We start from the raw sequence: 12,485 nt of genomic DNA on the forward strand, positions 1-12,485 counted from the left end.
AAAAAAAAAAACAAAAAACAAAAAAAAAACAAAGAGAGACAGTTTTTTAAAAATTGTGAGCAATAGATTACAGTGTTATGTGTTGTAAAGTGAAATCTATCACTTTGGTTTTAAAGCTGGGTTGCCTTGTTTATTGCCACCAAACATTCTTGTTTTCAGCGACACAGACTATCAAGCTAGAGTAGTCATGGGGACCATAAGCAGAGGGCTTCTGTCTGTGTGGCATCATGGTCTAATCGGCATGCTTTTCTGTAGAGTATTCTAGACGCTGAGATACCTTTGATCCCACCTGGGGAGACAGGGATCCCTGGGGCTCATTTGTGCTCCAGAGTCAGTAAGACTGTCTCAGATTAGGTGGTCAGCAATATTCGAACTCAAAGAAATACAGAATAAAAACTTGTAAGTTATTGCAGAGATATTTGAACAGAAATTGTGGCAGTTGTGGCAGTGGTGGTGAAGGAAAGGTTCAGGCTGAAACACTTTACCTAACGTTGAACTGTTATTCAACATCTCAGCCTCTCGAAGTGGGACCTGTGGCCTAAACCAGTCAGGCACACTTGGCTAAGCTGTTTCTGCCCCTGTGCTGAGAGTATAGAAGAGGCCTCTGTGGTTGGGGTGGGGTCTCTGCAGGGTCCCAGTGGGTTTGTAACGCCTTTCACTTCTGTCTGCAGAGATCCTGAAGGAGCTGGACGACTACTATGAGAAGTTCAAACGGGAGACAGACGGCACCCAGAAGCGCCGGGTACTGCACTGCATCCAGAGGGCCCTGATCCGCAGCCAGGAGCTGGGCGATGAGAAGATCCAGATCGTGAGCCAGATGGTGGAGCTGGTGGAGAACCGCAGCAGGCAGGTGGACAGTCACGTGGAGCTCTTCGAAGCACACCAGGACATCAGTGACGGCACTGGTGGCAGCGGCAAGGCGGGCCAGGACAAGTCGAAGAGTGAGGCCATCACACAGGCAGATAAGCCGAATAACAAGCGGTCCAGGAGGCAGCGAAACAATGAGAATCGAGAGAACGCATCGAATAATCACGACCATGATGACATCACCTCAGGAACGCCCAAGGAGAAGAAAGCAAAAACCTCAAAGAAGAAGAAACGCTCCAAGGCCAAAGCAGAGAGGGAAGCGTCTCCTGCCGACCTTCCCATTGACCCCAACGAGCCCACGTACTGTCTGTGCAACCAGGTCTCCTACGGGGAGATGATCGGCTGTGACAATGATGAATGCCCCATCGAGTGGTTCCACTTCTCCTGCGTGGGGCTCAACCATAAACCAAAGGGCAAGTGGTACTGCCCCAAGTGCCGTGGGGAGAGCGAGAAGACCATGGACAAAGCCCTGGAGAAGTCCAAGAAAGAGAGGGCTTACAACAGGTAGTGAGTGGACGTTCACCCGTGGTCAGTGACACAGCCACCAGTGTGTTTATGATGTCGCTGCCTTCGTGGAAGTCCGAGGGCAGTTAGATGAGTATTTTAGAGAACGTTAGCCGTGCCTCCTCTCCTCGGATGGCGGAGACAGCCTGCGTCTTCACGGTGTACCTTGTTCCCAGACTGGGTCTGCAGAGCCGCAATTTAGAAACTACAATACAGGTTCGAATTAACCGTGTCAGCGAGTGTCAGACTGATTTTGGGGGTTGGAGAGTGACTTGGAAGTAAGCTAACAGCTGTATAAAGAAGAGATTTCATTTGGCTGTTTTAACAAAAATGTTACGGTTTACAAAAAAAAAAAATTAGCCAGGTTGCTAAAGTACAGCAAGCGTGCTTCTTGCTACCATAATGTATATCCACACGACAAGTTGGTGGTCTAAAGTCTAAATATTATTATTTTTTAAAGAGGTAAATGGGTAAATTTTACATGACATATTTTATACATGGCCTATTCCCTAACTGGCCATTTTTAATGACTGGGTACATTTTTAATAGGTCAGACACAAGTGGTCCAGGCAGTGGGTCCGAGTCTTGCCTTTGCTACCCTAGGTCATGGTGTAGCCACCTTTAACTTATATGAAGTGTATAAATGTACATCTTGCCCCTGCTGTATCATAACCGGAAGTGCAGCCTGGTGCTGTTAATGAAGCCAAGGTGTGCATCCTGCTGCGTGTGTGAGCTGTATAGATGTTGCGTCAAGAAATAAATGAAACTTGGCCAGTTTGTTTCTTTAGCATTTAATTTTAACATACAAATAATTTTAAATTTTTGTCTTAAAAATTTATACACCAGCAGTTTAGACAAAGCNTTAAGCAAATTGTATATTATTGATCTCACGTAATAAGGAAGTAGGCATTNTGTCCATGCCAGCAAATACATGTCAAAGGTGTTTAGACCAGAGGTTAGGACGTGACTGTGCTTGTGAGGTCCAGCCCCACCATCTGTTTTTGTATGGCCTGTGAGCTAAGAATGGTCTCTATGTTTCTGAGTGGTTTTTAAAATCACATTTCATGATACATGAAGTCCTATGAAATGAAGATTCGCGTGTCTATAAATAAAGACTCATTGGAACACCATCCATGTTTATTTCCTTATGTGCTGCCTGTGGCTGCTTGTGTAAGACCTAGACCCGCTCTTTGCAGAGATCACCTACTGACAGCTGACGTCAGCGACCTGTCAGTGGCATGTGCGCTTCACTGCCCGCTTACTGGAGCCCAGCAGATCTTCATGCCTGGGTGCTGTGTGCCTTGCTTGAAATCTGAGTATGTTGAAGTGTTCTACAGAGTATGTGGGGTCCAGGCCTGGTCACTGTAGAGTCACTGTGGCTCTTGTGTTATGTACAGTGTACATTGTAGCTGTTTACTGATGCCTTGGAGAACTTTTCTTACCTTGGGCATATATTCAGTTTTCTGGCCAGGTATAGTGATGGCACACACCTTTAATCCCAGCACTTGGAAGGCAGTGGCAGGTGGATCTCTTGAATTTGAGGCCAGCCTGGTCTACAGAGTGAGTCCCAGGACAGCCAGGGCTACACAGAGAAACCTTGTCTTGGAAAAATTAAAAAAAAAGAAGGCAGAAGGGTCAGAGGGTAAGAGCACCAGGACTCAGTGTTGAGTCCCAGCACCCACATGGCTCAGGGGAACCTCTGTCTTATTCTCACACCTTGGGCACCTCTGGTGCAGCTGCATTTATGAAGGGAAGATACTCAGACCTAAAAAAGTTTTAAATTAACAAAAATAAACAGTTGATTCAGTGGCAGACAAAGATCTCTGAGTTTGGGGGCAGCCTGGGCTACACAGTGAAGTTCAGTCCAGCCTGGGCTATTACACAGTGAGACCTTGGCTCAAAGGGGGGAAAAATGGTAAAAACCCACAGTCGTTTGGGAGTTTCTTTCCTAATTAAGCCAGAAATAAAGAGTTAGAAGGTTGAAGGGAATATATATGTGTGTGTATATATATATAATTGTTATGTTTTTAAAGTTTTGGTGCAGACAACTGGATGAGGTAGGGGAGAGAAATCACTGTACCTGGATCTCACCTTTGTGCTTTTGGGGTCCCCTTCCTGACACTGCTTAACTCCTGGTCCAAAGTTCTCCGCCTTCACCATGCCTGCTTCACCTTAAAAGTGGTTTGGGGAAGTAAGGGAAATTGATTACTCCAGTGAGAGAATGGCTCACGGGGTGAGCCAGGCTGAGAAGTTTCTATAGCAACACGTGGTCTGTGTCCAGATCTTGCGTGTGCACATAAGGGCATTGCCGCAGACAAGTGATACTGTGTTTGACTGGCCTGACTCACTCATAAGTTCTGGTGGGCAGTAAGAAAGCCACAGGCAAGCACCTTTGCCTGTGGATTTAGGATTTCCATCATAAGATGGAGGGAAAGCCCCAAACCCCAGGTGGATACCTAAGCCAAACACATCTCATAAGGCAGCTGCTTCTAGTTATTCAGTACTCAGGCATGGACACAGTTCAGATAGGCCCACGATACTCTCTGTGGTGCAGTGCCATTGGTATTGTTGGTTGGCTTTTTTGCTTTTGTTGTTCGTGTGTATGGTGTTTTGGCAGCATGGATGTCTGTACCACTTGAGTTCTCATTATCCACAGAGTTCAGAAGAGGGCCCTGGGTCCCTTGGAGGTGGTTGTGAGCCATGTGGGTGCTGGGAATCAAACACAGGCCCTCTGCGAGTATCCGTAATTGCTGAGCCATCTCTCCAGCCCCACCTGTCTTAAATTAAACAGAGGAAATAATAAATTGAGTAAGTGAGGTTTGGGGGCTGGAGAAGGGCCCATACCCCGGTGCTAGGAAGGGATGCTGCCTAGTTACAGGGTCCCGCCCACAGGACGTTGGCTCCTTTCCTGCATGAGTAGAGCTGAGTGTGTACCCTGTCTTAGCTTACCGTCTTCATTTTTAATATTCAGGATTCCCCGTGGCCAAGCAGCTTGAGAGTTGATGGGATCTGGGCTTTTTCTATCCGAAACCTACTCTGCCTGCTTTCCCGAGGCACAGGGCATGTGTGATCTAAACCTCTTAATGTGCAGGAGATCCCCAGGAAGGCACAGAGCAGCACAGACTGACAGGAGCAAAGAAGTGGCCTGTTGTGGACTGGGACAGTCTCCAGTGCAGCAGTTCCCAGCCCTCCAATGTGGTGACCCCCAACAGTAAAAATGTTTCTGCCTCCCAAGTGCTGGGGTTAAAGGTGTGTGCCACCACTGCCTGGCTTAAAATTGTTTACATTGCTCCTTCATAACTAATTGTGCTCTAGTTATGAATCGTAACGTAAATACATTTTCCCATGGTCTTACATGACTCCTGTGGAAGGGCCGTCGAACCTCACCTTCTAGTTTGGGGTTTCTGTCTTAGGTGAAGGAAGGGACCTGATTCACACAAAGACACACTGCCTATGGCTCCAGAGCATGTGTCCCTTCTGTAGCATCTACTGCCTTGTTCCAGGCAACCTGAAGGTCAGCCATGACCAACAAGTCTTGTGGAGTAGCAGCTACTGTGACTTCCTGCCTAGAAAAGCTCTGGGACACAAAGAGCTTAAGGTTTTCCTGAGTGCTCTAGGATGTGGCTCCAGTAGCAGTTAACCTGGTGTGCAATATCCCTGTATCCCATCCTGGATACAACCACACACAAGAAAGAAAAAGATTTATACTCATACTGCCAGGTCTTCCACTCCCATGGGTTTGCACTTGTAGCAAACTCACTAGTAAGAGGAATTTTCTTTTCTTTTCTTTAATTCTAATTAATTAATTAATTAATTAGAGACAGGGTTTCTCTGTGTAGGGAACTCATTCTGTAGACCAGGCTGGCCTCGAATCCACCTGCCTCTGCCTCCCAAGTGCTGGGATTAAAGGTGTGCACCACCATTGCCTGAGGGAGAGGAATTTCTAATCCAGTGCTGGAATCATGCATGAAAGCAATTGGGTTGTATGGATAGAAGTCTCCTGTATAAATGGTGTAGGCTGTCAGGAAGCAATATTTAGCAGTGATTATTTGGGACATTATTGTGCTTAGATCAAGGGTTTTGTTTTGTTTTATTTTCTCTGTTTTTGATTTTAAGACAGGGACTCACTGTAGACCAGTACAGCCTCAAACCCACACCCCCTGCCTCGGCCTCCCGAGTATTGCCACTACTGCATCTCTTTAATATGGTTAGATTTTTTTTTTAAAGATGTATTTATTATGTATAAAGTACACTGTAGGTGTCTTCAAACACCCCGGAAGAGGGCACCAGCTCTCATTACTGATGGTTGTGAGCCACCATGTGGTTGCTGGGACTTGAACTTGGGACCTTCGGAAAAACAGTCAGTGCTCTTAACCGCTGAGCCATCTCTCCAGCCCTAATATGGTTAGATTTTGATCACACAATTTAATATTTTCATAAAAGTTATAAAATGTAAACAATTGCTTATAGAATTTAACTGTTCATTTGCAAAGATGCTAAATGATTTTTGGGGTTTTTTTGTGAGACAGGGTTTCCCTGGCTGTCCTGGAACTCACTCGGTAGACCAGGCTGGTCTCAAACTCAGAAATCCGCCTGTCTCTGTCCTGCAACTTGCTCTGTAGCCCCAGGCTGACCTCAAACTCAAATCTGTGAGCCTGTGCCTCCCAAGTGCTAGGATTAAAGGTGTGTGCTGCCACACCTGGCCAGAAATTATTTTATACCTCCTGTGTTACGCACCTGGTAGAAGAAGTTGCTTGATAACTATCTAGTTCCTGACACATTTAACGTCTGGTTGCAAGGAAAAGAGGACTCTGACTGTAGAGCACAAAAAAAAGAAGGTACGTCTCAGATTCCAGGGTGTCCAGGAAGGATGCCCTCTGCAGCACAGCCATCTGGAGACACACCCACACGGCGTCAGTGTTGGCTGTGGGCAGCAGGTGGTGCACTGGGCACTCAGTGGCTGGGGTTTGTCCTGGACAGGCAGATATTGTGTTTGGAGTAACTCCTTGGCATGATGGATAACCATGTTTAAAACAGATAAAAGCTGGACATATGAAACACACCTCTAACAGAGGACTGGGGGGCTGAGGCAGGAGGACCACTGAGAGTGTGGAAAGAAGCTGGAATGTCGGTGAGTTCAGCACGTGCTGGACTACATAGCAAGGCTACAGGGTGGATGGATGGATGGATGGATGGATGGATAGGTGGATGGGTGGGTGGGTAGTGGACAAATGGACAGATGGATAGAGATTAAATTTTGTAATTTAAGGTAAGCAAACATTAAGTGGATGAAAGACAGGAATTAGTAATTATTCCATGGTTCACGTACATGATTTTCAAAATGGTTCCAGGTCTTTGCACTAACAAATCTGCATTAACAGTACGATTTATACTTCCTTAAGAAACCAGTCACACCGGCTGGAGGGATGGCTCACTGACTGCTCTTCCGTAGGTCCTGAGTTCAAATCCCAGCAACCACATGGTGGCTCACAACCACCTGTAATGAGATCTGATGCCCTCTTCTGGTGTATCTGACAACAGCTACAGTGTACTTATTTATAGTAATAAATAAATCTTTAAAAAAAAAAAAACAGTCATACACTGGGCGCAGTGGCGCACGCCTTTAATCCCAGCACTCAGGAGGCAGAGGCCGGCAGATCTCTGAGTTCGAGGCCAGCCTGGTCTACAGAGTGAGTTCCAGGACAGCCAGGGCTACACAGAGAAACCCTGTCTCGAAAAAGCAAAAACAAAAAAAAGAAAGAAAGAAAGAAGGAGAGAAAGAAAGAAAGAAAGAGAGAGAGAGAGAGAAGGAAGGAAAGAAAGAAAGAAAGAAAGAAAGAAAGAAAGAAAGAAAGAAAGAAAGAAAGAAAGAAAGAACCCAGTCACACACATGACTGATTGTGGGAAGTACTTCCAGGCAACTGTTCATACTTTGTGGAGGAAAAGACAAGGACACGTGTGTGTCGCAATCTCTCTACTACATGNAGCCAGGGTCAGTATTTTAACCTTTTAAAAACCTTTATCACGTGGCTGGAGAGATGGCTCAGCCATTAAAGAATGCATGTGTAGTGTTCTTCCAGATGACCTGCCTCTAGTCCCCAATACCCTAGACTGATGCACTCACAACTGACAAATAAGGTCATGGAGAAAATGCCTTGGAGGTTCAAAGCACTTGCTGCTCTTGAAGACGACTTGGGTGGCTCCTGGTATCCACAGTGGGAACTGAACCGGAGCCCTCTGCCAGAGGACCAAGCCATGTATACTCCATCTTCCAAGGCACCAATTTCATGAATGTCCCATCCCATCTGTCCTCATTCCTCTGTCCAGACACTCCCCTTCCCCTTCCCCCTGAGTCTGACACTTCCTGGCAGCAATCCCATTTTACTCTGCAGACCCCATGTGCTCAGGGCCTTTGCTGTATCCATCCAATAAACTTGGACCATTTTCCAACCCACTAGACCACTCTGGATATCTCCCCAAAGGAATCTAAGCCGACGCACATGGGAGGTACCAGCACGTCCATCCATCCTGGCTTAGATTCCTTTGGGGAGATATCCGGAGTGGTCTAGTGGGTTGGAAAATGGTCCAAGTTTATTGAAACACTAACACAGATTTCCATATGGCCACACTAATTTATACTCCCAGCCTCACCTTATACTCTCCTCTCATCACTAGCATCTGCTGTTTTTATTTATTTGTTTATTTGGGGGGGGGGTGAGACAAGGCAGGCAGATCTCTGTGTATTAGAGACTCTCCGTACACCAGGCTGGCTTCTAATTCATAGAGATCCACCTGCCTCTGCCTCCCAAGTGCTGGCTATCAGTTCTGTTTGATGACGTCCAACTTACTCCTTTTTTTTTTTTTTTTTGTTTTTTCGAGACAGGGTTTCTCTGTGTAGCCCTGGCTGTCCTGGAACTCACTCTGTAGACCAGGCTGGCCTCGAACTCAGAAATTCACCTGCCTCTGCCTCCCAGGTGCTGGGATTAAAGGTGTGCGCCACCACGCTCGGCTCCAATTTACTCTTTAAGCTTATATGGGAATGCATTAAGTATGGATCTCACACGTAAAGGTTCACACCTGTAATCCCAGCACTCAGGAGGCTGAGGCAGGAGGATGAGCTCAAGGCCAGTGAAGAGACACCATGACCACGGCAACTTATAGAAGAGAGTTTATTGGGGCTTGCAGCCCCAGAGAGTGAGTCCCTGACCACTGCGGTCGTGAGTATAGCAGCACACAGGCGGGTGTGTGGTCACAGGAGTGGCTGAAAGCTAAGGTTTACATCGATAAACACCTGGCAGAAAGACGCTGAGGTTGGGGACAGTTTCCTGAAACCTTAAATCCCACCTCCAGTGACACACTTCCTCCAATAAGGCCACACCTTATCCTTGCCAAAGAGTTCCAACAACTGGAGACCAAGCATTAGGGGATATGAGCTATAGGGACCGTTCTCATTCAGGAACATTTTCATGCATCCACCTGGGTCTGAGAGATTTCAGGTGTCTAGCCTGCAGTGCTACTGGGGACAGTAGTCTCACTGCACCCGACTTCCAGGGATCACAACTGACTCATTTTTACTTCCTAGGACTGGTGTGTACAGGAAATACAGTTTGAATGAATGCCAAAACCAGGCATTTCAAGTTCATGTAATTAGTTTGAAATTCTAAAAACCATCAAAGCGATTTCCTTTTCCAGACTCTGATCCTGTAACTCAACTCCTCCTGCGGCTTAAGGAACTCTCGGGAAGTTGGTTATTTGCAGGAGCTATCTGTGGTAATGGGATTAACTGGGAAGTGGCCCAGTTGTACCTTAATTTAAACCACATGAAGCCACTCCGGTAGGAGAGCGGAATCATTTACAGAGTGGGTAAATTGCCCAATTATAGGCATCGGATGGCAAAATTCTAGAAAAATGATGGCAACACAGTTTGCCTTTTCTGTCAGACATATTCCCCCGTCACCCTCAGCCCACGTCATCCTCGGCCGACCTTGGTCATCACCTCAGATTGGCTCATGGATCTTTCATCGTTGAGCTTCCTGAACAACCAACATAATAGTGAAGGCAGCACAGGCACCGCCCCGAGCTCTCCTGGACTTTGGTGCTAAGCCTCACAATCCAGTGGGATCTAACAGCAGCAGAAGTTCATTGTGAGCACAGCAGAGGCATGTGGAGATGCAGGCCGTGATGGCAGCCTGCCTAGCTGTGTGTGCAATTGTGTTCACACCCCTCATAGCTTGGGTGTGCAGTTGTGTTCACACCCCTCCCAGCTTGGGTGTGCTCTTGTGTTCACACCCCTCAGCAACTCCTATCACCATTTCCCGAGACTGGGGAGACTACAGAGGCAGGACAGTTACATGCACTGTGTGCATAGGTCTGATCCTGGCTCGGTGTAGGATGCTACGATGCCCTGTACTGTTAGAGAGAGCACAGCCGGCATGGTTATGTCCTTGTGCTATGGGCTGTGTCTCAAGTGCTAGGACAGTTACCTCATCTATACTGAGGAGTCCTTGGGACTGCAAGTCTCAAACCTCCTCTCAATGACTCAGGAAGCGCAGAGAGATACAGAGAGGGAATGCTAAGTAAGATGCCACCAGCCAAGACCCAGGAAGATGCCACCAGCCAAGGCCCAGGAAGATGCCACCAGCCAAGGCCCAGGAAGATGTCTGTGTTGTTGTTAGTGACCTTCCTGTGCCTTGGAAATCCTCTCAAAGGAATCTTTGTTGTTAGGACAGTTTCAGATAGCTCATGCTGGCCTCAATGACCATTCTAGCCAAAGATGACCTTGAACTCTGGATCTCCCTGCCTCTACCTCCAAACGTTGGGATTACAGCCACCCCACCTAGCAAAGGTTCTCTTCAAATGTCAGATTTGTAAGGCAAAACCTCTTAAGAGACACAAGGGGGCACTGAAATACGTGCAGTTTCTCTTTCTGTTGGTTTTGTTTTCTGGGGCTATGGTCTTACACTGTAACTCAGGCTAGCCCAGAATATATTATGTATCCCAGTCTAGCCTCAAAAATTGTCTAGACCTCCTAGGAATCTAATTATGAGCCACTAAGTCTAGCTACAATGGAAATTTTACTTCTGCCTTCTCTATATGTGAGAACTTACGGAAAAAGATGTCCAACTGTGAGACTAAGAGCATAAGTCCGACCATTTTGCACACACAATAGCCACAAACAAAATATACCTTTCCCCCAGTGTCTGCTAAAGTGTTGATTTTTTTTTCAATGATATTTTCAGCACACAAAGAAAACCCCAGGGACTACTCAAGGCTTGTGCTGTCCTCCCACTGAGTATGAACATTCTGAATCAGCCTGGAATGGCCACCACAGCACCTGTTTAAACAGCTTGTGTTTCTGGGCTATAGACATTTTTTGGTTTGGTTTGGTTTGGTCTGGTTTGGTTATGGTTTTTTCAAGACAGGGTTTCTCTGTGTAGCCCTGGCTATCCTGGAACTAGATCTTTATACCAGGCTGGCCTTGGATTCACAGAGATCCACCTGCCTCTGCCTCCCAGCTGCTCGGATTAAAGGTATGCACCACCCACCACCCAGAGGCTATAGATGTTTTTGCCTCTAGATCATTTTGTCTCTGAAATCGTATTAAAAAAAATGCTTAATAGTGATGAGTGTGTCCACACGTACAGAAGTTATCAGTTTCCATCTGCACCTTGCAGTGGTTCCTGCACCATGGCTATGCAAATATGTATTTATCATCCCACCCTCTACCCCACCCCCACCCCCGAGGAATGGCAAAGTGCACTCAAAGTTATTTCAATCTAATCTGTTGATGACAACAAAAAATTTCTACCAACCAAAAGTTTATGTATATAAACACAGGCAAACATACATGTCAAATAAAATTTTTTAAAAAGTATATATATAGCCGGGTGTGGTGGCACACACCTTTAATCCCAGCAGCTAGGAGGCAGAGGCAGACGGATTTCTGAGTTCAAGGCCAGCCTGGTCTACAAAGTGAGTTCCAGGACAGCCAGAGCTATACAGAGAAACCCTGTCTCGAAAAAACAAAACAAAACAAATATATATATATATGTGTGTGTGTGTGTGTATACATATATACATATACTTATTCATATAAGCAAGAGAGAGACTATATGTAATTTTTATTGTCCTGATATCAGTATCCTTTCTCTAGCCTCAGTCTCTATGGCTCCTCACACTGAAGTTTCTTCCATGTTACTCCCACTCCAGCAACAGAGGAGCCTCCTCAGGTGCTGCCTGACATGCAATGGCCACCGTCACTCCACATGTCCCTGCTGCCACTGCAGAGCCACAGAGGTGAGCCTGACCCTTTCCTTCTCAGACCAGCCTAAAGCAGGAGGATAAACTGGCCCTTTAGTAAACAGTCTGTGCAGCAGGCTGAACAGTCACGGAGGAAGGTCACCAGGGTCCACAGCAGTCACTGAGGTCCATAGCTGACTCTGAGTGAGGATCGGGTGTATGGGACATACGGTTTCGAGAGACAGGCAACCCTCAGGTTCCTTAGTGCAGGCGAAGGCTGACAATGACAGAGACTCGGTGGGCACATGCAGTAATCCCAGTACTGGAGATGCTAGGAAAAGAGAGCCCTATGAAGTGGCTCAAGGCTAGACTGCATGGGTACACTGTCTGAAAGGAGGCAAGACACAGGGAAAGACCTCTCTGCATTCACGGCACAGAGGATGACAGCTGCTGCTTCCACCAGACGACAGACCAGCGTTTTGATCCTCACTCGTGTGATGGGCTCTCAAGGAGAGGATGGTGAGGGCAAGCCACTTAGAGTGTTGGGTCTTAAAGAGGGCCAGATTGGAGGCTGAGANGGAAGATACAGCAGTGGCCAGGAGAGAGCAGACAGCAAGCAGAGAGACCTGGAGACCCTGTCACAGTATCTGTGGTGGCAGCTGACACACCATCTGATGTCCCTTCTAGGAGCAGCTGACCTGGTCACCTGTTGTGGGGCCCTCAAGAGATCCCAGCTGAAGGCCCCCTGCTGCCCTTGGTTGCTGTTTGGAATGAGCCTTATATTCCTATGGGTTGGAGACGCACAAACTCCAGGGTCATACTTCCTGGAGTTGGGCTGTGGGTTAGTGATCGGAGGTCTTACACAGAACAATGCC

At 46.9% G+C, this 12,485-nt stretch overlaps 1 protein-coding gene across 7 annotated transcripts in view; it reads left to right on the forward strand.

Moving 5' to 3' along the window:
• Window positions 1–12,485, forward strand: part of Ing1 (inhibitor of growth family member 1) — a 19,206-nt gene that overhangs the window by 6,256 nt on the left and 465 nt on the right. For 4 of the 7 annotated variants that reach the window (XM_021169846.2, XM_021169847.1, XM_021169844.2 and 1 more), the window contains exon 2: window positions 672–2,501. In XM_021169846.2, the coding sequence (XP_021025505.1) occupies window positions 818–1,375 (558 nt within the window). In that variant the 5' untranslated portion in view covers window positions 672–817 and the 3' untranslated portion in view covers window positions 1,376–2,501. The other 3 variants (XR_003837401.1, XR_003837402.1, XM_029480567.1) reach the window with 3 other exon arrangements.

Source organism: Mus caroli, chromosome 8, assembly GCF_900094665.2.
Source record: "Mus caroli chromosome 8, CAROLI_EIJ_v1.1, whole genome shotgun sequence".
NCBI classification, from domain to species: domain Eukaryota; kingdom Metazoa; phylum Chordata; class Mammalia; order Rodentia; family Muridae; genus Mus; species Mus caroli.